General features: G+C 38.5%; 1 protein-coding gene across 1 annotated transcript in view; it reads left to right on the forward strand.

Annotated features, from left to right (window-relative positions):
• Positions 1 to 26427, forward strand: part of TRIM24 (tripartite motif containing 24) — a 64471-nt gene that overhangs the window by 19809 nt on the left and 18235 nt on the right. The window contains exons 2-8 of the mRNA XM_054192835.1: positions 6140 to 6258; positions 14772 to 14919; positions 16999 to 17131; positions 18442 to 18558; positions 19744 to 19858; positions 20541 to 20687; positions 23278 to 23395. Coding sequence (XP_054048810.1) covers positions 6140 to 6258; positions 14772 to 14919; positions 16999 to 17131; positions 18442 to 18558; positions 19744 to 19858; positions 20541 to 20687; positions 23278 to 23395 — 897 coding nt within the window. The remainder of the gene's footprint in view (positions 1 to 6139; positions 6259 to 14771; positions 14920 to 16998; positions 17132 to 18441; positions 18559 to 19743; positions 19859 to 20540; positions 20688 to 23277; positions 23396 to 26427) is intronic.

Genomic DNA, 26427 nt, shown 5'->3' on the forward strand with positions numbered 1-26427 from the left:
AAGTCGAACTCCTCTATCAGGTCTCTTAGTAGGCTGGGCAGAGCAGTAATCCTTAGTGTGCAGTGTTGTGTTTTGTTATCGCCACAGGATCTAGAAGGGGATACTTGTCCACGGTCTGAGTTAAGCTGTTTTACTGGAAAACTAGATGAGGAAAAAAGGGTTTCAAACCATGTCTGTGATTCCTTTATCAAATCATCATTGTAAATGCAAAATGTATCGTAAACAATACAATCTGAGATAGATAGGAATAATCTGTTAAAACTGTCAAGTCATTAATATGCAGATATTTATTGTACACTGTTTCCATTTTTATTGTTGATACCAAAAGACTGTACTTCAGCACGCATCTGTCAGAGTTTTCCTCCTATCTTTTAAATAAATTTCTCTTAAGCTACTGTAGTATATAGTATCATCTACTAGATTAGTTTGAGGACAAGGAAACTGTTTCAGTACTCTTCCGAGTCCTTTTTACTTGAGAAAAGAAAGAAGCATAAGACCTCTATGGTCAGCAATATTCTAAACTGAATTAGACCTCCAGAGTGGCACAGATACTGTAACTGGCATGAGGTTATGTATTGTCCACATCTTTCTAAGGTTTCAATATGACAGAGCACTGTATTCTTCATATAAAACCTGCAAACTTACGTACAAACCGGCATCTCTTTCAGATCCACTTCAACTAAGATAGAATTCTAGTTTAAAGCATTTAGCTTAAAGAAAAACAAACAACAAACAAAACAAACCCCCAAACCCAACCAAACTAAATACCCAGACAAAAAAAATAAAGTGGGTTACGCACCTGTGTGTGGTGGCTAATGTTGGCTGGCTGTTAGATGCCCACCAAGCTACTCAGCCTCTCTTCACCCTCAACAGGATAGATAAAGACACTTATCTAAGATCACTTACCCATTACCGTCATGGGCAGAACAGGTTCAACATAGTAAAATTAACTGATTACCAATTAAATAGAATGGGATGGTGAGAAACAAACACAATAATAATAATAATAATAAAATGAGGAGGAACTCCTTTACTTTGAGGGTGGCAGAGCACTGGAACAGGCTGCCCAGAGGGGTGGTAGAGTCTCCATCTCTGGAGATATTCAAAACCTGCCTGGACGCGTTCCTGTGCAACCTGCTCTAGGTGAACCTGCTTTGGCAGGGGGGTTGGACTAGATGATCTCCAGATGTTCTTTCCAACCCCTACAATTCTGTGATTCTGAAAAAAAAAAACCACACCAAAAAAACCCAACAACAAAAAAAACAACAAAACAACAAAAAAAACCACACACAAAAAAAAACCCAAAACAAAAAACAGCAAAAAAAAGCCAAACCAACCAAAAAAAAAAAACCAAACAGAAAAACCTTTCCCTCTCACACTACTCTTCACTCCTTTATTCCTGACTTTACATCCTCAAGCAGTGGAGTGGGGATGGGGAATGGAGGTTGTAGTCAGTTCGTAACAGTTCCTTTCTGGTGCTCCATCTTCCACCTGCTTGTTCCCTGCTCCACTGTAGGATCCCTCCCGTGGGATACAGGCCTTCAAGACCTGTTCCAGTGTGCGGTCTTTCTTTAAGACCTGCTGCAATCTGGGTCCTCCCCATGGGGTACAGTCCTTCAGGAACAGGCTGCTCTGGTGTGGGTCCCCCATAGGCCACAGTTCCTGCCAGAAACCATGCTCCTGCATGAGCACTTCTCCATGGAACATGGCTTCTGCCAGGAACCTGCTCCTGTGTGGGCTTTCCACAGACTGCAGCTTCCTTCAGGACATATCCACCTGTTGCAGTGTGGGTATCTGCTCTAATGTGGCCTTCCACAGGCTGCAGGGGTACAATCTGTTTCATCATGGTCTTCTCCATGGGCTGCAGGGGAATATCTGCTCTGGTACCTGGAGCACCTCTTCCCCCTCCTTCTTCACTGACCTGGCCGTCTGCAGAGCTGTTTCTCTCACATTTTTCTGACTCTCTCCGAGCTGCTGTTGCACAGCATTTTTTACCCTTTCTTAAACACTAACACAGAGATGCCACCAGCGTTGCTGATGGGTTCAGATTTGGTCAGTGGTGGGTCCATCTTGGAGATGGCTAGAATTGGCTCTGTTTCACATGGGGACAGCCCCTGGTGTCTTCTCATAGTGGAGACGCCTGCAGCTTCCCCTTGCCTCCCATTACCAAAACCTGGACATGTAATCACAATGTGCTGTGTTATTGGACCAAATCTTATTCTGAAAGAGGACTCTGCACGTGAAACAAATCAAATGTTAGGTGTCATCTTCAGAAACAGATACTGAACAAGTAAAGGAATTTTCCTGTTCCCGATATTTCATGTTTATAACTTTCTCCAGCCTGGCCTTTACGGGTATGTGCTCTTAGGCTTGTGCTGATGTATTTTGGGCTGTAAGCAGCATAAATAACACGAACTGACTTAAATCCCATCAATAGCTGACAACTGTACAATTTGTATTGGATGAATTGCTGAAAACTTTGCTTGGTATATGTGTAATTTTATCATTTTATACAAAAAGCTGCATTCTGTAACTAGTATTGTGAAGTAAGAATTTATTTGAAAATTACGATTTCCAAATATAACTTTAGTACTTAATTACGACAGGTAATCCTGATAACATCAGTAAAAATGCTAATATTGGAACAGAGATATGTTTGTCCATGAGCTTTGCTAAATTAAAGTGTGTCTTTACATGAATATAATCAGTGTCCTTTTTCTAACTTTGAATACATTGTTTTTGTATTTACCCATGTTTTTTATTTAATTCAAAAATAGTCGTAGTCTTTCCTCTTCTGCCTCTGTTTTCCCATGGGAAGCTCTGAATTTTAGGTTCATTTTAAACCGTATTTTTCCTTGCCCAGTAACTTGGTGTCTGTCTCTCTTAGTTATGTGGGCTCTGGTGAACTACCAGCTCCTCGCCGGGTTCTGTAGGACCATGTGGTGATTATACGGTGCACTCCACTGTGCTATTTCTTTACTGATAAGGAGCATGGCTAGAAATTCCATTGCTGATGTACAGCATATCTGCGTGAGCGTGTCTCTTTGAGGTGGCTAGATTGAAGTTCTGCAACGAATCTGCATGAATTAGTTAGGTACCGTAATTTGCCATGACTCTCTTGTTTCAAATGCAACATGCGTGAAAAGAACATGTGCTGAGCACTCTGCTTGCACCTTCCATTTCTCATCTGGAGAGTGGGGATGAAAAGACTGACATGTGGTTTATATTATTCAGTACGTTACTGAAAGAGCCTTGGGTATATTAAGAATAGTAGATAAGGACCTAAAAGGAATGCTGTTTGGCTAATTTATGTTTTACGTTTTGTGCCAAAAAGGCCTGCGTTGCCAGCTGTGTGCATAACAGTGTAACCTGGCTGCAACAGTTATACGGTACTAGGTGTTCTCACTTAAATCTGTGGTCCTGAGGTTGACTAAACCTGGTTTAAAACTGTTTTGTGTAGCAGTCATCAATTCAGGATTATAACAAAAGCAAACTCAGCCACACACAGTTGCAGAAGAAAACCTTGACTTTGAGCTGGACAGCATAAGGAATTCTCAAAGTTTTGAGAGGTTTGGGCACTTTTCCTTTTCTCTCTCTCCCATCTCAGTCTGGAATTTCTAAGTGATCTCTTGAACAGGTAGTTGGCAGTATTCTGTTGGTGAAAATGCAAATGAAATGTTTGGTTTATGTTAGTACGTTTCCTGACTCACGCCCTGCCCCTTGTGTTTTCAGTTCAAGCTGATTTATAAACTCAGCTTAATGCAACTGATCTGTTTCAAAGACAGTGGTTCCATGTTTAATCTTCAGCAGCGGCATTGGCCCTTCCAATCCTCGTCCCGTTTCTCATGCTGCTTCAGTGCAAGCAGTAGTGCGTTGGGTCAGTGAAGCAGTTTGGGGCTGGAGGTGAAGCTTGGGAGGGCAGGAGAAGCATGTCCACGGCTGAAGCAGTTTGCCAGTCTCATTCTTTGTTTATACCCTGCTCCAAATCACATGCAAAGACTGACTCAGCCACTTGTGCTGGCCCGAAGCAATGCGTTTTGTCGGGGTCAGGAATGAACAGTGAGGGAACAGAGGGCGGCACTGTTGAAAAATGTAAAAGATAGTCTTTTTTTTAGCAAGCATGCAGCTTGGGTATTAGGAGATTTGTTCACTCTTGACTGTGGTAAATTTATTTCATAGAATCATAGTATCGTAGAATGGTTCAGGTTGGAAAGGACCTTAAAGATCACCTAGTTCCAGTCCCCTGCCCCGGGCAGGGACACCTCCCACTAGACCAGGTTGCTCAAAGCCCCATCCAGCCTGGCCTTGAACACTTCCAGTGATGGGGCATCCACAGTCTCCCTGGGCAACCTATTCCAGTGTCTCACCGCCCTCACAGTAAAGAATTTCTTCCTGATGTCCAATTTAAATCGACCCTCCTTCAGTTTGAAACCGTTACCCCTGTAAGCCTCCTTTAGGTATTGCTTAGTAAAAGGAGAAATTTGGTACTTGGAGTTCCATTAACTACCTGACATACCAGAAATTATCCCTCATGATGATGATATAAACAAATGATACAAAAGTTTTAGCCAAAATATAGAATTTATATATAAAAAGAAGCTGTGCAAATATGTACTGAAATGCAGACTGGCAAAATGGCAATTATAATAAAACCAGGCTTAACATCGTAGCCTTCAGATGAGTGTTAAATGGCTTGCACACAAGTGGAAAACTGCTGGCTGAATTTCCAGAATGAAGAGCTAATTTAGTAAAACGGGTGGACTTTTATTAGAGAACTGCTTTATAGTAGGTTGGCCAGTTAAATCTCTAGTGTGTATTGCAAGAACAATAAGAAAAAGTTACCTAAATCTTGTATGAAGCACTTAGAGTAAGGAATTAAGTTCTTCTGCAGAAAGTGAAATATTTAATAGTTTCCATACTTCTACATTTTATTGTAAAAGTGAAACAGGAACAGAAATGAGCCTATGCAGGTTTAGTTAAATATGCAAGTGCTGAAATATACTGGTGTTAAATTTGTTGGGTCAAATGGCGCCTCTGATCTTCTTTAAGGCCCTAAAATCCTGCCTCCTCTCAAATGGCAGCTGTAGGTCTAGAATCTCTCCCAGTGTGGACTCACAGGACTATTCTACTGTAGGCTTTGCATGATGATTTCCACATCCTAAGTGGTTATTTCAACTTAACTTAGTTACAATAATTTTCTTTTTTTGGTGGTAATAACTGATAATTTTCTTAAAGTAAGATGTTAATGCCTAGCATTTTAGAGATTTTTCTTGGATGATAAACAAGCCTCAGTGCTAAGAAGACATTCCATTTTCTGCAGCTAGGAAAGTTGTCTACTGTAAAATGTTTATATACATCTTTTCCATTTCAGTCTGGTCTACTCACTGTTGAACCCCAAGTTTTGAACTTGACTTTGTCCTTTTTATTCTCTTGAGAAAACTATTAATTGTTTAATCCTTTGAGTTATTGGTTCTCAGCTCTTTTTTCAACCTGGAGTCCAAGTATGTTATTGTCTTAGAATGTTTCCACAGCATGTCTTGCAGAGGAGACGAGGGAGAGGACCTTGCTTATTTTTTCCTATGTCTTGCTTGCTTGCTTGCTTTCCCTTGCTTAGGGTGAAGGTAGTCACAATATTAATACAGATCTCTTCTTCCTCTATACAACTTGCTTCATTAATTTTGTATTTATTACATTTCAGTTTCTTGTATTACACAGTTGGAAGTCAGTCATGTCACACTGCTGATGTGTATGTGGGAGTACGTAATAGCACTCAATGTCACTAATTAACACTCCACGCTAATAAATGTTTATTTGAATCCATTCTATAACAACAAATTGTCAGTGGGAATACATTCCTTTTAGAGAAAAGGAATTCATTTTCTATAAGATTAAGGCAAATTCTTTGTAGGGTTGAAATAAAAAGGTGCTTGACCTTGATTGGAAGAATGCGCCATCAGGGAATAACAGGTAAAGGTTACTTCAGCGATAAATAAGGATTAGCTTCCTTTTACTCACACCTTATTGACAGGAAAGTATCAAAACATCCTTTCAAAGTATTTATCCTTACAAGCTGTCTTTGAAGTTGTCTGATATACCTTAAGCTGTGCAAGCATAATCAAAATTTTTTTTTTTCCCCCAGTCGGTGTTATCCGCTGTCCAATTTGTGGTCAGGAATGTGCAGAGAGACACATCATAGATAACTTTTTTGTGAAGGATACCACAGAGGTTCCCAGTAGCACAGTAGAGAAATCAAATCAGGTAAGTGCATTAACATGTAATCAAGTTAACACTTTTTGGATGTGTATGCATATCCTTGGCTTCTTGGTGTGTGGCCTTTTTGCTGTTCGCATGCAGAAAAAGACTTCAAGTACTTAGTCATCACTTAGTTATAGGGTATCTACTCTAGAAAATCAGTTAAAATCGATGAAAATGCACATGAAGAAGGTGGTTGTCTTATTCTGAATTATTTTTAATTGTTGATTTAAAATTTCATTGGGATAGCAAAAGATAAAATTAAGGAATAGGTGTGAGAATGGGAATTTCTGTGCTTTGGACAGGGCACTCGAAGCACTCTCTGAAGCACAGACCCAAACAGTACTACGTCAAGAGATCTCAATGTAAAATGGAATCCTCTGGCTAAATCGACTTTACTTCTGTTATCTCAGCACCGACAGAACATGGCACTAAATAGCTGCAGTGCAGTTACCAAGCAAGAGGCTCAAACTTTTAATTGGGGAAAATGATATCTTGTAGGGGTTTCTTGTTTGGTTTGGTTTTTTTTTCATATGTAGGCTGCCCATTCTTCCTTTTGCAATCAAATAATAGACATCTCATAAAACCAAAACCTGCTTATCTGGAAAAATAGCAATACTGGTTTTTTAATCCTCATGATGTTTTTTCAGGATGAAAGTACCACTGTGGAAGTAATACCAAATGAATAATGACATCTGTGTAGGACCACAGTTTAGCAATCCCTGGTATCAAAATATTGCGCATCTTCATTTTTAGCTAGTAAGAGAGTATCTCAAGAATCTCTTTATTCATTAAGTCTTTTATTAAACTCCAGGAACTTATTGTAAATAATTCAGCCTCTTTATACGTTGCTGCACTCTTCATAATAACAGTACAAAAAGGTTACTATGTCAACGTAGTTTGTGTTTTACCTCATCCCCTAACATTTGGATGGTGGTCTCCTTTTATTTTGAAAATGCCTCTTTTTTGCTTTACTGTTTTAGGGACCTGTATTGACTCTCAATCCATTTGTTTTGGGGGCAGCTTCTTAGAGGTCCTTTATTGTGTGGTCTGCTTGTTTCAAAGCTTAGCTGAAATTTGTGCTTACATACATGAATGGGTACCTCTCTCAGGAGCAGATGAAAGTACCCAGTCAGGTTTGTGGTATCAGCTCACTGACTATAAAGGCATAAATGTTATCATCATCTCTGAGAAAGAGGATATAACTTATGTCTCAAAAACCATTAAACTGTGTTCAGATTATAAGGAATTTTGCAACTGGATTTCTGAGAAATGAGAGACCTTACCAGAAACTGAAATTTAGTTGGGAGTCTCTGGAAGTATGAGCAGTGTTCTCTTAAACTAGGACAGCTTGAAGTCTGGGGTTTTTGTATTTGTGTGGGGGTTTTTTTGGGTTTGTTTAGTTCCCCCCCCATCCCCGGGTGTTGCAGGGAAACATCTGAGTTTTAGGGATGATTGTTAGATTGAGTCTTTCAGTACTGTACCAGTAAGATAGAGAAAATGAATAGTCCCCGTTGCACTGAAAATTTGATCATAATTTTTTTAGTGACTTTAAAATTAGGAAGAGAAGCAAGATAACAAATAACTTTGTTATGTAGAAGCACTCCTGGATTTTTTTTTTGGACCTGTGCCATAACCTCAGCTTAGTTATATAACAAGTCCTCTAAATATTTCTTTGGGGAGTGGTGATAGAAGTAGAATTATTTTTCCTGGGTTTAGTGACAAAGTCTTTACACACGCACCCCCGGATTTTTTTTTTCTGCTGTCTGTGAAAGTTAAGTGAGGAATCGAGGCCTTTAAGACTTGGATAAGGAATTGAAAATTCAAGAAGGGTTTTTTATATTCTTGAGGTTGGTCATAATCATGTGAAATTGAGTGCACTTCGATGGGTCACAGGGTATAAAAAGTTGGCGTATCCACCAAACTCAGTGATGTCAGGATAAGTCAGGCACTTCCTTGGAACTGAGGGAGATGTCTTTTTTGTTTACTTTCTGATCTTGATCTGCTGGAGAGAGATATAGAGAAATTCCACTTAATTCAGCAGCTGGTTTGGAATCATCCATTGTTGAGTGGTGCGAGCAGATTTCAGGGAGGTTCTTCACAGCGTTTGTGTTTCCTTAAGTTCCCTTCTCAGATATCTGTCCTACTCTTCCATTCTGTACTTGTTTCTTCGTCTTCCTAACAAAAACCAGGAGGCTTGCAGTTCAGTCAGCATGGCTGTTCTTCAGCTAAGTTCCCTGCCTGAACTCAGCATACTTTCTGCAGCAGTTGAAGGCAAACCAGCAGACTCTGCTAAACCAGCAGAGTAGTGCATTCATGTGCTTTTCTGCTGACTTTTTTTTTTTTTTTAAATGGAGCTAGATGTTTTGTTAGATGACTAAGTGAGTGTGTGTACCTTACCTGTTGAATGATGTGCCGTTCTCTTTTGTTTGAATAGATTCATTTTGGTATGATAATGAAGCTTTTTGGACATTCCTTTGTACTCTGACATTGGAACCATAAAAGAAGCTACACCATTCTATAAAGTTGTGTGTTGTGGAACAGCAAAGTTAACTCAATAATAGTTAAACAGATCAGTGTCCTGTTGGGGAATATTACGAGGTTTAAGGATGATACATCCTTCTAATCGGCCTGTCTTGTTTTGCCTTTGAAGGAGCAAAGAGAAAAGAAGGAAAAATTGCCAGTAGCAACATAGGCAACAGATCAGAGGAATTAAAGTAGAAAAGATGCTGAGACTTGCAGGAAATACTGGATCAGAGGTCATCAAACTGTCAAAAACTTTGGCTATTTTATAGAATTTTTCTACTGAGATGGTTAGTTTGGCTTTCATAGTTTGGCAGCTTCAGCAGGATGTTTAAGAAATTAGAATTAGAGGCAAGCTATGGGTTCTGTGCAAATGATGTCGTGGCTTAGAACCGCTGGCCCATATCTATGACTAGCCTGTATATGTCTGTTGTCAGGAAGGACTGGTTTATTTCAGTTCACGAGAGACTGCAAAAAAACCTTTTCAAATGCAGTGCTTGGTTGTTTCAGATTTAAAATGGTAATAATACTAAAATAGTTTTCAGCATGTTGAATCAAAACTGTAGGAGTGAATGGCATGTCATGATGAGAAGAATAACTGGAACTCATTAAAGTGCCAGCCATTTACCTAAAGTCATGTTTACCTTATCTGAGCCTGATTTTGGCAGTTGAGTACTCTACTTACATAGCTGTTACTAGCAATTACTACTGAAAACTTGAGAAGCAAAAGAAGTAAGCATAAAGAAAGTGTAAAACTCCCTAGTATATGTTCCACAAGGGCTTTCCTGGCTAGCACTGAAGAGAACATTAAGGATTTTGTGCTGGCTATTAGCATAGGAAGGTTTCCAGAAGAAAAGAGACTAACGGGAAATGCAGTTGTGATCTTCCTGAAAGTAATCATTGTAGGTTGTGGGCATGTAGGACATAAATACTTTGAAAGAGCAGATCCTTTATAATTTTTTTTTCACATTATGATTTATTGAAAGACTTGGCAAAATTATTGGATACTGAAGAGAAGTTTGAAAATAAAAATTAATTATACTCTATTCATAAGAGTAAGCAGAAACAAGCTTCAAACTCAAGAGATGTTACTAAAGCAAATGCTAAATTTGAATAAGACTGAAGGGTAGACAAGCACAGAAAATTTCAGAAGAAAATGCACGTGCAAAGCCATGAAAACAAAAATGAGAAGTGTGAGATTGATGCAGAAGATCATAGTGATAACATTGATGTTGCTGCAACATATTGAGCCTGTAGTGCATTTTAGTCTAGGTCCTAATTCTAATACTTCAGTGTCCAAAAGAAGACACATGTAAAAATATTTTTGATACGAAGAACACTTCCTGTATCTTTACCAGTTACTGACCTGAGTTTTAAATGTTGTGATAGGAATGAAGAACAGTTGGACTTTACATGAGATATCGGGAATGTAGAAACAAAACAAGGTACAAGTTTAGATCTGATACTAGATCTGCATACAAAGATAGCAAGTTCAACTGGCATAATAGGGCGATTAAGAAGGACAATTTAGAACAAAAAGTTTATCTAGTTTTGTATGGTGCCAGAGTAGCCACTATGTATTCTTCCAAAGAAGAACTAGTATGCTAAATAGCTTATCAAAGCTGTGGCCCTGGCTAAAAACATCTTTGAAAGCCACTAGTTTAGGGCAGTGGGTAACAGACTCAAGAAGAGTCACAATATGAAGAGAGGTAGCTGTTGATGGGATGTTGGGGAAAGGAGGGTGTGCTTGATGAGGGTTTATGCATTTTGAGGTATCAGCATATGATTCATATTTAGAGTTACATATAGGCAAGAATGTCACAAAAGATAGGTGCTGTCTTTGGTGATTTTGTATGTGCCAAGAGATCGATGTTTTTTGGATGCAATAGCAGAAACCATTGCATCTAATTTACACTGATGAAGTTTGGAACATCAGTTAACTGAATATTCCTCTGGACTGCTTTGCTATCTTCCTTTGAAACTCGTAAACCTTTGATCACTTACTTAATCTCTTTAATATTCAAAGTATATTTAATTGGAAGAGTAGTTAGTTACTACAGTAGCTGGGAAGACAGCTCTGTTACCTCGACTCTTGCATGTAAATCTGTTTTTAAGTAAATATACAAGCTTTACAACAGAAAAATAAGACTTACCTGAAACATGCTGAGTAATTTCAGCTTTCATTAAATCTGAATGAAGGCTGAATGAACACTTCCCGGGGTTATAAATACTAAAACCAGTGACTGAATTAAATATAATTACAAGGGAAACTCAATTAAAAATAAATATCTGTCTAAACCAGAATAAAGACTTACAGGTTAACTAGGGAGAACTTTCTTTGAAATCACTGAAGCACCACTTGTATGAGTCACAAAAATAAGAGTGAAATAAGTTTTCAGTTTTGTAAGAGTATAGCAAATATTTGCAGTAATTGTACTTTTGTGTACTTTAGCTATATGACTTATTCTAATAACTGGGAGTTCTATCAGAATCCAAACTGTATCTGAAAATGCGTATTTCAAGTAAGAAGGTGGGTAGAAGCAAATCTAGTTTCTACCTAGAAGGCATAGCTATTTTGACAGCATGAGTTATGATGTCTATGAAAAATTTTAGAAATCTGTTTCTATTCCACTTGGTGACTTGAAGAGTATAAAGTTGGAATATATATTTTTGGGACTACAAAAGAAGAGTTTCAGTTTACTTGTCAGCACCTGATTATTGGTTATTGAATCATAATCTTCATCTCATTCCAACTATAGCAGGTCAAACCAGTTGAAAAAAACCCTCAAACCTAAACCGTATTGAAAAAAGAAAATAGACAAAGATCTTGGAATCTAGGGGGAATTAATAACTTCATAAATCCTTTGAACTTACTGAAATGCCCTGGCACATAGCAAGTTTATCTGCCTAAGTTTGCTGAAGGTGACCTGGAAAGGCTGGGGTGGTGGTTCTGGGGTGCTGATTTTTTATTTTTATTCTTTTTATTTTTTAAATTGGGTTCCTGCCTTTTTTTTCTTCCCCCCCCCCCCCCCCAGAATGCCTGAAAGACTTTTGTTGTTTTTTCCTTTGCTTATTTTGTTCACTGTTAGGTTTTTTACACTAGAAAAACAAATATCCAATCTTTCATTCTCCACTCTAACTTGGAAAAACACCTCCGGGTATCCGGGGGCATAGCACAAGGGTACATCTCTGGCAAGAAGACTGGTTTTAAAACTTTTTTCTCATCCCGCAGTAGTTCACTGCCCAGTCAGCAGTGCTGATGTAACTGACCCTTGGGCTACAATGGTGTAATCAATCCGGTTTTACACCACAATCTTGCAGAGGGTTGTGTTGGTACATCTGACGAGGAGACGACTGGCAAAGGAGAGGGGAGGGAATTTCTTTCATGGGAGTTTCTGCCACAGAAAATGTAACATTGAAGTAGTGCCTCTGTGATACTTGCTTGTTCTAAATTTCTTTTTCAAGAAGTTGTGCTGACTCCTTAAGAATACTTTTTTTTTTTTAATGTCATTGAAATTAAGGGTTAAGAACAAGTAAAAATTTTTAATTTCCTGATTCCAGTTCACTTCCTTTAATTGTTTTACTTCCATTTTCTTTTTTTTATGATGTCCTGACTTCAGTATTTCTGCCTAGTCAACTAGTCTGGATAGGACTAGAATTTTTATTTTTAAGAGAAGAGAGGGAAGAAAAAGAAAAACCAAGCAGAAGATAAAAAGAAAAATTAAGAAGATATTTAAAAATAAAACTTTCAGGCCTCCATTTTGTAAAGAAACAGAAAAAGGGGCACAAGCCCAATTTTTTCTCCTTTGCAGGTCACCTTTAATGAAAAGGAACTGCTTCAAACTCCAAGTGACAACAAGAGGGGTCAATGACCCTTGCGTTGTAACTTCATTTCTCAGAAGATATTTGCTTTGAGAGGCAACATGATCCAGAAGAATAAGCACAGCATTGGGAATCTGGAACTCCTATGTTCAAATTCGAGTTCTGTCAGTAACTTGCTTTGTGGCCTAAGGCAAGTTTTGTGCTAATTTTCCTCTTTTTCTTGAAGGGGAAACTGGGACATAGTTCTACATATATATTATCTATCTGCATAGAATATAAGTATTTGCTTCCTTTTTAACTTAATCTATATTTATCTTGTGTGGGTGCAGAAGTTGGATTTTATTTTTTTTTTAAATCAAACTGTGAAAACTGAAATAAAATCTAAATTTTTCTCCTTGTTGCTCCTGCTAGCAGAATTCTGCCACTGTGATCTGTAGGATATAGTAATCTTCAGACATCTTGAGGCTCTGGTTTGCAGCAGCACTAAACATTGATAGAAATGGATGGTAGTTACCTAAACAAGTATCATCAGCATAAGTATGTTCGCTGTTTTTACCACCAAAACCCCCTAGAAGGTATGACTACAGAGGTATTGTAAAGGAGGAGTTAAAAATGAAGTAATGTCATGAACGTGTGAAGTGGTGGTGTTCAGAGAATCACAGAATGGTTCAGGTTGGAAGGGACCTTAAAGACCGTCGAGTTCCAACCCCCCTGCCATGGGCAGGGACACCTTCCACTAGACCAGGTTGCTCAGAGCCCCTTCCAGCCTGGCCTTCAACACCTGCAGGGATGGGGCATCCACAACTTCTCTGGGCAACCTGTTCCAGTGTCTCACCACCCTCACAGTAAAGAATTTCTTCCTGATGTCCAATTTAAATCTACCCTCTTTCAGTTTAAAACTGTTACGCCTCACCATCTTTCCTGTAGGCCCCCTTTAGGTACTGGAAGGCTGCTATAGGGTCTCCCTGGTCTCAGGCTGAACAACCCCAACTTTCTCAGCCTGACCTCATAGGTGAGGGGCTTCAGCCCTCTGATCATCTTTGTGGCCCTCCTCTGGACCTGCTCCAACAGGTCCATGTCCTTCTTACATTGGGGGCCCCAGAGCTGGATACAGAACTCAAGATGGGGTCTCACCAGAGCAGAGTAGAGGGGCCAAATCACCTCCCTCGACCTGCTGGCCAGGCTTCTTTTGGTGCAGGCCAGGATGTGGTTGGCTTTCTGGGCTGTGAGTGCACATTGCCGGCTCATGTTGTTCTTCTCAGCAACCAACGTCCCCAAGTCCTTCTCCTCAGGGCTGCTCTCAATCATTTCTCCACCCAGCCTGTATTTGTGCTTGGGATTGCCCCAGCCCACATGCAGGACCTTGCACTTGGCCTTTTGGGAACTTCAGGAGGTTCGCGCAGGCCCACCTTTCAAGCCTGTCCAGGTCCCATCATTCATATTTTTCAACCTGTTGTTCAAATTATGCATGTGTAGGAATTTTTTCGTGTGTGTGTCTACTGACTCTGTGCAGAGGGGTTTTGGTCTGCTACCAGATTTATTTTCTGTAATTAAATTTTTTTTCTAGATCTCTTGGGTATAGTACAAAAAGCCCCAGGAATTAACAGGCCAGAGTTGGAAAATTACTATGCTTTGTTTGCAAACCTGTTCTAGGTTAGCTTTACTGATAAGCTGAACTGGAATGCTGTCTTACGTGGTGATGCAGAGATTCTGGAGAAGACCCTGCTGTTCAATACTGCTTGTGCTTCCTGAAACTCTAAGCTGGTGAACAGAAACTAAAATTAAAGTTTCTGTGTGAACTGAGGGAGGCTTCTAAAATCAGAGCAGTGCTGATCGTGTTCTATATTTAGTAAATATTTCACAAGAGCATGTTTAATATGGTAAACATTATATGGTTTCTAAGCGTGCAGTGTCAGGCAGAGAGTAATGGTTTGACTTTTATTATGTCAGGTGAAGGTTTTAGAGTAACACTGATAAAATGGCTACTTTCTTTGAATAGTCACGTTCAATTACTTTTATGCAGTCATTTATAGCGTTCCTGTACCTCAGGCAGTTTTCCATTCTCGTTTCACAGTTTTTGGAAAACTGTAAAAGTGCACTGATTGAATATGAACAAAATCTTGTGTGTATATTCTGTATTTATTTTAACAGCTACCTTTTCTTCCTCATGTCAGGTCTGCACAAGCTGTGAAGACAATGCAGAAGCTAATGGGTTTTGTGTGGAGTGTGTAGAATGGTTGTGCAAGACCTGCATCAGAGCTCACCAGAGGGTTAAATTCACAAAGGATCATACAGTAAGACAGAAAGAGGAAGTATCTCCAGGTAAGGCACTTGATTTATAATTTCACAAAGAATGCGGGTCTGCATTGGAAAACTGTGTTAGACCACCACATTTCTTTTTAAAGTGATAAATTTCAAAAAAATGTATTCCACAATCCTAGTACATGTAAAAGGACAGATTCGTTATTATATAACCCTTTGGCGCATATGAATTAGCGGAACTGTTGTTTTTTTTCTGGTTGGTAATGAATATGTTTTAATAGTTTCCTGCCTCCCAGTCACTTAGTTCAATTTCACTGCTGAAGGCTGCAACCATTTGAACCAATTCTGGTGTTTCTTTGGCTGCTCTCCATCTAAGTGGATCTCTTAAGTGTTCGGGCTAACAGCAAAGTTTATTTTAAGCATTAGATGCATTAGAACGTAGGTACTTGAAAGGGAGACTTTGTCATGGCTTGAAGTATGATAGCCATTTTTCTGTCAGGTTTTTCTGTCAGATGCTGCATAGTCATAAGAAACCCTACAGACTGGTATTTCGTATGATTTTTATGCAAAGTGTTTTAAACCAGTAAACACACATAGATCTTATCTTTCACCTGGTATGATTGCAAATTATTGTCTAGACTTCAGAGATCAGCTGCAGAAAATACTTAGTTATGCATTTGGCTCCTCTAGTTTTTACAGGGGTCTAGCAAATGGTTTATATGAACTTCATTGTTGTATAATGCAGCAAAAGGAGCACTAATAGATTATATTTTTTCAGCACTCTGGTAATAAAGCATCCTCTGTTAGCAATAAAGTGTGACAGCATTCACGATTTAGCTGAGTTTTTTTTAAGTTTGAAAGGTTTTGACTTAGAAATAAAGGGAAGTATGTTATGAATTGGGGTGTTTTTCCTCAGTAGGATCTGTGATAATTCAGGTTGGAAGGGACCTTGGGAGATCATCTAGCCCAGCCTCCTGCTTAAAGCAGTGAGCTATGAAATCAGATGAAGTTGCTCAGGGCTTTATCCATTTGGGCCTTGACAACTAACAACAACGGACGTGGTGTACAGTACAGCCTCTCTGAGAAATCTTGACTATTCTCATGGTAAAAAAAGGTTGTACTTTTATTCATTGAGAACCTCTTTGATTTCAGTTTATGCCCATTGTGTCTTGTCTTTTAGTGACATTGTAGGACAATTACAAACATAATAGGATGCTGACAAACATTCTGCTGATTCTAATAAGCCCATTGGACTTGCATGATTTATCTTGTAAATATAAAAATTATTTTTATGAATTATTAGGATTTATTATAAATATGTGTTATGTATTTATTTTCATTTCACCATATCTGTTCCTGCGTACTTTATATATAATACCGCCTTTCATTTCTGGTATACACTTTTATACATAATGCAGGCTTTCACTTCAGTTTCAAAGAATTTTGACTGAAGGATACCGATCTGAAAATAACTTTTTCCAGGTTTCATGAAAATAAGTAAATGAATGGGTATGGAAAAGGGATCTTGCTGGTCTGCAGTGAAGGATGCTGCAGTGTGAAGCCAGTTTTCATTACAGGCTATGTAATCCTCATGAACTCAGTGCCCATCCTAACTCATAAGAAATTAGGCTTTGTCGGTTAAATTGTTTAAAGAACAGATTTCATTTCTATCATCTGGTGGTGTTTCCTGTGCTCTTTGGTATTTGCTCACTACGAACTGAAGTGAGACCTCTCACCCATTTAGAATGGTGTGCTGAAGGGATGTTAGTAACTTCAGTTATTCTCTTCCGTATGTTTTAGGTTTTTGAATGGCTGTGTCTTGATTTAAGAAAGGTTGTGCAATGTCTTTTGCAGCTGCAACAGTACTGGCTGCTTACTCCTTTTGCATATAGTTTTGTGGGGCCTTAATAAGTTATGGTAAAATATGTTCTGGACATTTTGCATGAGAGAGGGTGTTAGCTCCATGCTTGATGAAGACTGAGACATTGCTGTTTTAAGTTTACAGCTGTTAAATTCTTGATTTGGTGGCCTGATACACACCTCTAGCATCTAGAAGAGAAATACGGTAAGGAAAAACAGAAGAATGCAAATCTTTCATCATTTCAAGAGACTGGACTGACATCTTCCTTTATTCAACAGAGGCAGTTGGTGTGACCAGTCAGCGACCTGTGTTTTGCCCTTACCACAAAAAGGAGCAGTTGAAGTTGTATTGTGAAACCTGTGACAAGTTGACCTGCCGAGACTGTCAGTTACTAGAACACAAAGAGCACAGGTATCAGAAAAAAGTATAGATTTTATGCTGCTCCCGTATAGGAAGGTAGCTTGAAGTGGGTTGTAGCTCTAGCTGTATGGAATACAGTCAGGTGAAAAAAGTGCAAAATACAATTTTCTGCTCAGAAATGAAGCCCACAAATAAAGAGAGATTGCATCCAAAAGAGTGTGGCTGGTGAGTGTGTGATAGTTCAGAATAAAACCTAATTCTTCCAGTTTTCAATCTGGTGATTTAAGCACAAGACCTTTCTTTACCGTCAGGTTACTTGGACAGAATTTGTTGCTATGCAGCACTTCAGAGAGTCCTTAGAAAGCACAGGGGCTGTGTTATGCAACTGTGCACTTACGTGTAATTTCTCCATTTGTCCTTCAACAAGATGATTATATAACGGAACATTACCAAACATTTCCAGAACGGAGCAAATGGGCATTTTTTTCTGTGAAGAGCCTTTTAAAAGAAAGACTAAACCTAAAGTTTGGCTATACTGTGCTTTGAGAACACTATTTATGACACTCATATCTTTGGGTTGCTGTTCTTTGGTCATCTCTTAGTGGCCACAGAAGCTGAAAATCAGGTTTATGTACAACTTCTGAGTGCAGGACAATAATCTGGCTGGCTAATGCATACAGTAGTGGTGTGGGGCAGATGTACTCTTAGGTTAATATTAATACGCTCACTATGCCTGATGCAACCACCCGAGGAACTCGCTTGTTTGACCAGGTCAATAGGTGGAGAAGTGTTTGCCACTGTTGCTCCTTGGAACAGGCTAAACCTTGCTTTTGCTGAGTTGTACTCTTCCTCTTCAATTCTCCTTTTATTAGGATTTATATCCCTTTCAGAATGTGCTCCCTCTTTTTTTTCCTCAAATTGTTGATGATTTCAGTTCCTTGATTTAAAATGTTGCTGACTTCTACTGACTCAGCAATCTCTCTTCTTCTGCTTCTGTGTCCTTATCTTGCATCGAGTAATAGCTTACATGCACTGTCACTTACAAAGTGATGACTACAGCACAACATTAATTTTTCTTTTGCTAAAATTGGGCCATGGTCACGCAATATCCCCTCATATTTATAAAAATCATAAATTCTCAAACCAAAACCAAAAAATTACAGGAACTATACTATAAATTCAAATATACTATAAATAAAATATATCGGTACTTGCCGACATATGATATTATAATGACAGTTAAATTCTGGACTTGAGCAGCATCTTTCTTAAATTAAAGAAGTCTTTTGTAAGATGTTCAGCCTTTTAGCAAGTATATCACACCTTTTGCATGTGTAAATACTTACTGTTATTTACTACAGGTACCAGTTTATAGAAGAAGCTTTTCAGAACCAGAAAGTGATCATCGAGACTCTAATCACCAAATTGATGGAGAAGACTAAGTACATAAAATATACAGGGAAGCAGATCCAAAACAGGTATGTATCAGTTTTTGGGGTTTTTATATACTCGGGCAATTCTGTATACACGGTAATTTCTTTAAATGTTTAGATCAGTGCATTTTGTACTTCTCTCCTTTTATCCTTCCAGAAAGAGAAGTTCTAAAATCTTCAGTTTGCCATAGTGACTGCTGCCTGTTTAATGTGTTTAGTTGTCTTAGGTAACTCTGCTCAGCCTGTGGACTTAATGGGCAGCAATAGCTTTGGTGTAACAAAACAACTTATGCAACAAAAAAACTTATGCAATAAAGACTGTAGAAGGCAGTCTTATATTCTCCCCCACCATCAGCACACTTATTTTCTTAGTGGAAATCCCTCTTAGAAAGTGAAAGGTTATGACTCATGTTTTCATAATGCTTGTGACACATATTTGAAGATTTATGTAACACTTTTATGCTTGGGGCTTTATTCACTCGGTACTACAAACCTGGGAGAAAAATAAATCCGTAAAATGCATGCTGCAGTAGGCCTTTGTAACTGCTCCTTCAGCAGAGTTATCAAAGGCAGTACCCAGGAAGAGTCAACACAGTACGGGATGCTGAGTGCAACTTGAGCTCTTCCTCTCTCTTTGCCAGTCTTTGAGGATGGTGGAGATGGAAAAAAAAAACCAGCAGACACCCTTCTCTTCTTTTGCTGCATCTAAGTGGTTATTCTCCCTTGCATCTTAGCAGCAGTGGTTTTCACAATATAAGACTATGCTTTGCTGGTATGAGTTTGAGCACTATTGTTGAAATAGCTAAATTAGAAAATCTGTTTATTGTTTTTGTTTCTGGAGTGCTGTTCTACCTTAGATGGAAATTAGACTTAAACAGTTTTGATTGCCACAGACCATTCCAGGAATGTGCCAGACAATTAAAAATCAAGAATTTCAATTGCAACGAGCATTTAATTTTTATCATTGGCAGATGTCAGTAATTTTGCAGATTTAAGTATAGCATTAGCATTTGCCACCAGTTAATTAATTTTATCATAGGTCACTGGTACTTGCGCTTTCTATTTCTCCCAGTAATTTTCCTGACTGTAAGTGTCTGATGGTATATCTATTAATTAGTGCGTATGACAAAGAAATATTGTAGTCTTAGCTGTAGAGGGGTTTTTTTGTACTGTTTGGGGGGGTGGGTTTGTGACTCAAATAACATTATTTTCTATATTGTCTACTTACAGAATTCTTGAAGTGAATCAGAATCAAAAGCAGGTGGAACAGGATATTAAAGTTGCCATATTTACACTGATGGTAGAAATAAACAAAAAGGGGAAAGCTCTGCTGCATCAGTTGGAGGTAATTTCGTTTCTATCATAAGAAACAAAAATGTCAGTCTTAATATTTTTTGTATGGATTCACATTAAAATAAAATAAATTTCTATCATTAGCCACCTGTGCACGTCCTAAATTCCAGGGTAGAGAGATGTCCCACACAAACTATCTGAGCAAGCGGGGGTTTGGTGGGGGAGAGGAGAGGGGTTTGTTTTTTGGGGCATTGTTGGTTTTCTTGTAATTATTATCTGTGTTCCCTGCTTTGGGAATCAGGGCTGTCTCTGAGCCCAGTTTCTTTCTCCGTGCTTTTGCAAGTCATAATTCTACGCATCATGCATGAAAAGTCTTTCCATCAGAATTTTTCATAAATTCACCAATCTAATAACAAATCAAACGAGAGAATTGTCTAGAATGGATACCTAGAAAAATATTACCTCCAGCTGTGTTTTAAAAAGTGTGTGTCTAGAGAGGCACATACATATATGAAAATGTGTCATAAGAGACAATGGGAATCTGCACAGAAAGTCCTGGTATCTTGAATGAATGTATACTCACTTTTCTGTTTGATAGCTGTGGTCAGGGGGCTGGGGTACTTCTTAAAAGGGCCGAGTGAAACCACTTGATCATTGTGAATTGCAAATATGAAAGCTAATGCCTGTTAACTGTAAATTGAACCCTTTGACTGGAACTGCTTTTCTACTTGCAGACTCTGGCTAAAGAGCATCGGATGAAACTTCTGCAGCAACAACAGGAAGTGGCAGGTCTCTCTAAACAGCTGGAACACGTCATGAATTTTTCCAAATGGGCAGTTTCCAGTGGGAGCAGCACAGCACTACTGTACAGCAAACGCTTGGTAAGGGTAGGAAGATAGCTCTCTCCATTTACATAGCAACTGTAGTTAAGGCAGATACGCACGCACACGCTTGTCAGTAACACTAGGGAATTAGACTTTTTAATGACTTTCTACTAATTGGAATATTTGTGTATAATTTTTCGTGGTTTTCTCTTAAACATAAATATAGAATGTTTCTAATAATTTAGCTCTCTGTTCGTGCTTCTCTCCTGTTACACTACGATAGAATTGTTGTAGATCTGCAGAAGTAGAGACAACTCCTTTTCTCTGGAGAGAAAACCGTGAAGCCATGAAACACTGGGAAAAATGTTACATGTCCTACATAATAATTGAGGTTCTTTTCAGTACTTGTTACAGCTTCTGAATTCAGAGAAATATGGTGTTTATATATCATAGAGCCTGATATCTAGCATTTTAATGCAAAAATTAATGTATTGTTTTGTTCTATCAGACTCATCTTCCACTAAAAGTCTTCAAAAATTGGTAAAAATTGAGACTGAAACAAACAAAAAGCTGACCATGATTTGTCCAGAGGTTACTAGATTGTAATAGCCTGATAATGGAAATCGGTGATAATGTTGAGGAAGGATGCTAGATCCCTTTTTCCCAATTCCTATAGCTGGATCACAAAGCTTTTTCTTGATTTTTGCACTGTTTAGTATAGAACCTGCTGGGGTGTGTGGTTTTTGGTTGGTTGGTTGGTTTTGGGTTTTTTATTGTTTTTTGGCGGTGGTGTTTTCTTGGGTTTTTTTGATACTCATGAAAATGCTGCAGGCTATACCAGATAGAGGAATTGGTTTGGTTTTATCAACTTGCTTCAAGTAGTTAAATTCATTTGTCCTGCCTTATACTGCCTCAGCAAGTCATATTTTTTAATGGAATAGAGAAAAAGGGGCATCAAACTGAGTCATGTTGTTTATAATTGCTTAGTGTTGCCACAAAGACTTCTGCTATGTAAGAAAACAAGTTATGTTGCAGGCATCTTAATCTTATAAACAATATGCAGTTGAAGAAAAAGACCATCTAGGCCATAAAGCCTCATCAAATGAGAAATATTTTTCAAAAGAACAAAGAACAGATGAGCTTTAGGCTCCTGATTTTTTGCTGAAAGTTGGTGTTCTTTGGGAGTTGAGTAGATAACCTGTCTGTGGACATCTGAAAAATCGCTTCGTGAACAGTTGTGCATAGAGGAGCACGTGAGACTTCCGCATTGGCATATCCAACCACTTGAAACTGGGAAGGAGGAAAGCCCATCTGAACTTAAATGCGGAGTTACAGCTAGGAGGCAACGTCTGTACATCAGGGAAACAGCGCACTAAACAGTTTGCAGAAAGACATCAGTTTCCCAGCCTGGTCCTCTAGCACAAACAAAACACTGGTAGCTACAACTATTACTGACAGGAGGTAACTACTCTCGTCATGAGTTTATCTTCAATAGACGTGTGTGCACAATTGGGGGAATATATGGAGCAAACTGTGATAAGAACTGTGTGCAACCAACATTGGTGACAGGACAAAAGACTAGAATTTCTGTAGTGTAGTATACTTGATTCTGGTAGTGCACGAAGAAATCCTAGGAAATCAATATTCAAAATAGCGCATTTAAAATTTTCCATTGTCATTAAAAAAACTTAAGTCTTGTGAAATGTTTTTTTTGTACGTGGTCTAAAACTGACCTGCCTAAAATTGAGAGAAAAAACTTGTAAACTGGAAGCTCTTATAAAATTTCTATGTAAAAAATAACTAGTATAGTTTTAAACAGGTAAGATGATTTTGCCGAGTAAGCCTCTTGAACGTTTCTAGGAAATAATCTATTATTCAAGAAAAATAAGTGTTGAACTCTTTAAGTTTTTCTGTATCTGCTGTGTGTTATTCTAAAATTGGTGCCTGTGTTAGTTTTTTCTAGTGAAACAACTGCAAACAAATATTTTCTTTCTAGGAACTAGATAAATACTGAGCGTTTGCTAGAGTATTCTGATTGTGTAACGTAATCATAGTCCAGTCCTGTGGAACCAAGGAACTGGAAAAGTCTGAAAACGTATGTGAATCTGAGAGTTTTCAAAGACAAAGTTTACAGAAGCTGTTCTTTGGGTCTCCGAAGAAAACTTAAATTTATTATAAAGGAGAACTCTCTGTGATACTTGTTGCCAAAAGGATATTTTTTCTTTGAAAGAAAAATGAATGGGCTAACATAGGTTGGGGGACACACACGCACAACAATGGTTATGTGAATCTGTACTTCACTTGCAAATGGTTCAAGTTGTTGAATGTAATGACCAAGTTTGTGGAAGGGTATGTCTTTCTACAGGGGAGAAGAATTAATTTTCTTTAGGCTGTAGTTGATTGCTTTTTAAAACTATTTTAGCAGTAAGGGAAAGATGTTAAGAATACCTCTTATCTGTAGCTTGGACAAATTTCTCTCTCTTTTGACATCAGTTCTCTAGGGGCCTGTTCAGGGTTTTTTTTGTTGTTGTTGTTTGGGTTTTTTTGTTTGAGGTTTTTTTTTGTGGGTTTTTTGAAGACTTTTTATGCTGTTTGGATACATGGCTCTGGCCCCAGAGAAAAAAATATTGTTTTGTTCCTGTTCTAGATTACATATCGACTACGGTATCTTCTCCGAGCAAGGTGTGATGCTTCACCAGTGACAAACAATACCATCCAGTTTCACTGTGATCCTAGCTTCTGGGCTCAAAATATTTTCAATCTAGGTATGATGAAGTTTTTTTTAGCCCTTTGGCATCCTGATCCTATTTTGAAAGCAGCTTTCTTTTTGTGAAAATAAATAGCCTCCACACTATTCATTTCTTGGTTTACTTTGTTAGATGTATTTCCTTACCTGTGGAAGACATTTAAGGTGTGTTGTATGGGAGAAAGTATTAACAAACTTACCTTGCTTGAATGGTATGTGTGATGGTGAAAATGGCAGCTTTTGGTTTCCTGGGCAATAAACATGCCCTCTGGCTTCTGAAACAAGGAACACAATCTATAACCCTACTTCACATCCTAAGAAACGATTCCAGAAGTCTGTCTCATTCTGCATCTTCCAGCCCTTTCCTCTACTTCAATTCCATCTTCCAAGGCTGAAACCCACAGCAGCAGCTTAATATGTTCAAGAACCCCCATGTGCCCCTAGTCATGCTGAACAATGAGCCTTGAAGAACTGAGATGAAGAGGAGAATGCCAAAGAAGAACAGAATAACAGGGAAGAGAACACTACTTTTTGACAGTTGTCTGGCTTTTAGATTGTCTTTCCTGAAGTTGTGGAGTGGAATTAAGGAGAAAGCATGTTTTTAGCAGAGTTGGAAATGTACTCCTTCATTATCCTAATAGATTTTGATTTGGTCTCCAAACTGGTCTTTACGTTTCTTCTTACAGCTATAAGTCACTAGGGTTTTATGATACCAGTGAATCCCAGAACCTGGAAGCTTTGCAGGTAGCCTGCTTGTGTGATTGCCTGAAAGCCTGAGTTTATTGGAGATACGCATCCTAGGAACTCATTAGCTTTGGAGCAGGAATTAAAGCTTAGAGGTATTTTTAGGATTTTGAACTGCTGTCATACTTCCTTTCTCTGTCCACTGTTAGTTTGATGACCATTTTTGTTTTTCTGTCATGTGCCAGAATGCTTTGCAGAATGCCTGTGGGACATTTTCTGCCTTTCATCAGAAAGTGCAGTCAGCTCTACAAATGTACAGAGAGGTGCAAATGTATGTGTCTCTACAAAGGCAGAGAAAGAGTGAGTTATGGCAATGCTTTAAGACGAACAAGCTCTTTCCCCACACACCAGGATGCTGGATGGTAGCAGGGAAATTCTCCAAGTTCTTTCTTTGTAAATAATTTTCTTTGGGAAAGGAATCGAAAGTGAATCTCTTGTTTCCAGAAATGAACTGTCAAGCTGGGTGGTGATGACTGTGAACTGCTGCTAAACTGATATGATGCTTGTCAAGAGGGGGCTTTTTCTTCTTATTTGTTTATTTAATGAGCTGCTGAAGTATGTTACCTTAAATTCTGAAAAGCACTGCAACAGAAATGGCAGCTGGATAGATCAGCATAGGAGTTCTTGTATCTATTTAAGTGGTAGACACATTTATCTATCTGTTTCAGAAATCACAACCTTTAGACTGTTAGGTTTATGATCAGATATGTTAAATTTCTGTAGATAAGCCAAATTTAAGAACCACCGGAGGAAAAATAAAATAAAGTCTGAGTAAAGGAACAAGTTACTTTGGGAATAGCTTGAATTCTAGTCAGGCTGCATGTTGCTGACAGTGTGATAGCATCTGTACACTAATAGGGTAGCTGTTTACGGATTTCAGAATGTATTTAAGAAAAAAATATAACATTTACAGTGTTTAATTTCACAAATTGTATGATAACCCGTGGTTTTCTAGAGTAATGGAAAGGAATCATTCTCTGTAGTACCTTTGGGTAAGTAGCAATACCACAGATGTTAAGTCTGGAAAGACTTCTGAAGATGTAATTAGACGTGGAGAGAACAGAATAAAAGTGCAGTATAGGTTTGACAGTTGATTGTAGTACAGTCAATACCATTCTTTGTCAAGGTAATTCCTTTTTTAGAGAAAGGAAATAAAACATCTATTTTGACTGTAGTGAGATATTTCATACAGCCGTATATGTGAAACAGTATTATTCATTTGCATTTTTCTCTGCCCACTTTATGGGAAACATTGACTAGGTGTGTTACAGGCTTAATAAGGGGTATTAGGCAATAGGTTGGTAGGTTTTTTCCCATTTTGTTTAGCATATTTAATATTTTCGTTAACGTCTGATGTGGTAGAATCATAGTTAAAATGTGCGCAATGCCAAAATTACCAAGTTTCAATATGAAAATAGTATTGTTGATGTTGGCTTTCTGCCCTGCTCTGCACTACAATATGTTGGCTGGCCTCTGTCCCTGTGTCTAGATAGGGAACTAGAATGATGCTACTTGCATAGTTTCTCAGGTCTAGGGATGAAAGAGAGGAATATAAAATGCAAGACATTTCCTCCTCCTTCAGATAATCTACCCAAAAACGAGCCAGGCTAGACTGCACAAGATCCATAGAGACTGATGGATATGAGAAGTGGCAGAGGCTCCTGCAAAGCAGCCCAAAATCTTGGGGAGAGAAGGGAATATGAGGTGTCCCATCTCCCACTTGTATTGAAAAGTTGTTGTGCAACCTTCCACAGATCATTGGAATTATTTAACTCTTGGTCTTGGACCATAACTTTCCCTACTTAACTCTGTTTTAAACAAAGAAAGTGTCTTTGTCTTTTCTGGTGCAAACAGTGTGCTATTCCCTTGAATCAAATCAAACTCTGTTCTAATTGCAGTTCATGTTTCTTGGATGAGGTAGCCAGAATTTTACATGAGAGTTCCACGTAATCACACTATATATCTCCTCAGATAAAACCTCTCACCCAGCATTAATCCCTGAAAGTTACCTGTCTAGTCAAATTTCCTTCTAAGTCAGTGGAGAGAGATAAAACATCTCCTGGAGGTGCCCATCACATCCTAGAATTGGTGGTGTGTGGCAACTGAGACTATAACTTGAGTATTCCATGATGTTGACTCAGAGGCCAGAAAGGATCGCGATACCTTTAAGCTTTGGGATAGAGTTAAATCATTTTATCAGATGATTGGATCAGGATACTCTTTCCCATTGAAACTTTCCTCCCTTGCTCCTCTGGAGAGGCCAGGACACCTTCCTAGGAGAATCCATCACATAGAGGAGGCTGCAGC

The sequence above is a fragment of the Rissa tridactyla genome, chromosome 1 (assembly GCF_028500815.1).
Source record: "Rissa tridactyla isolate bRisTri1 chromosome 1, bRisTri1.patW.cur.20221130, whole genome shotgun sequence".
Taxonomy (NCBI): domain Eukaryota; kingdom Metazoa; phylum Chordata; class Aves; order Charadriiformes; family Laridae; genus Rissa; species Rissa tridactyla.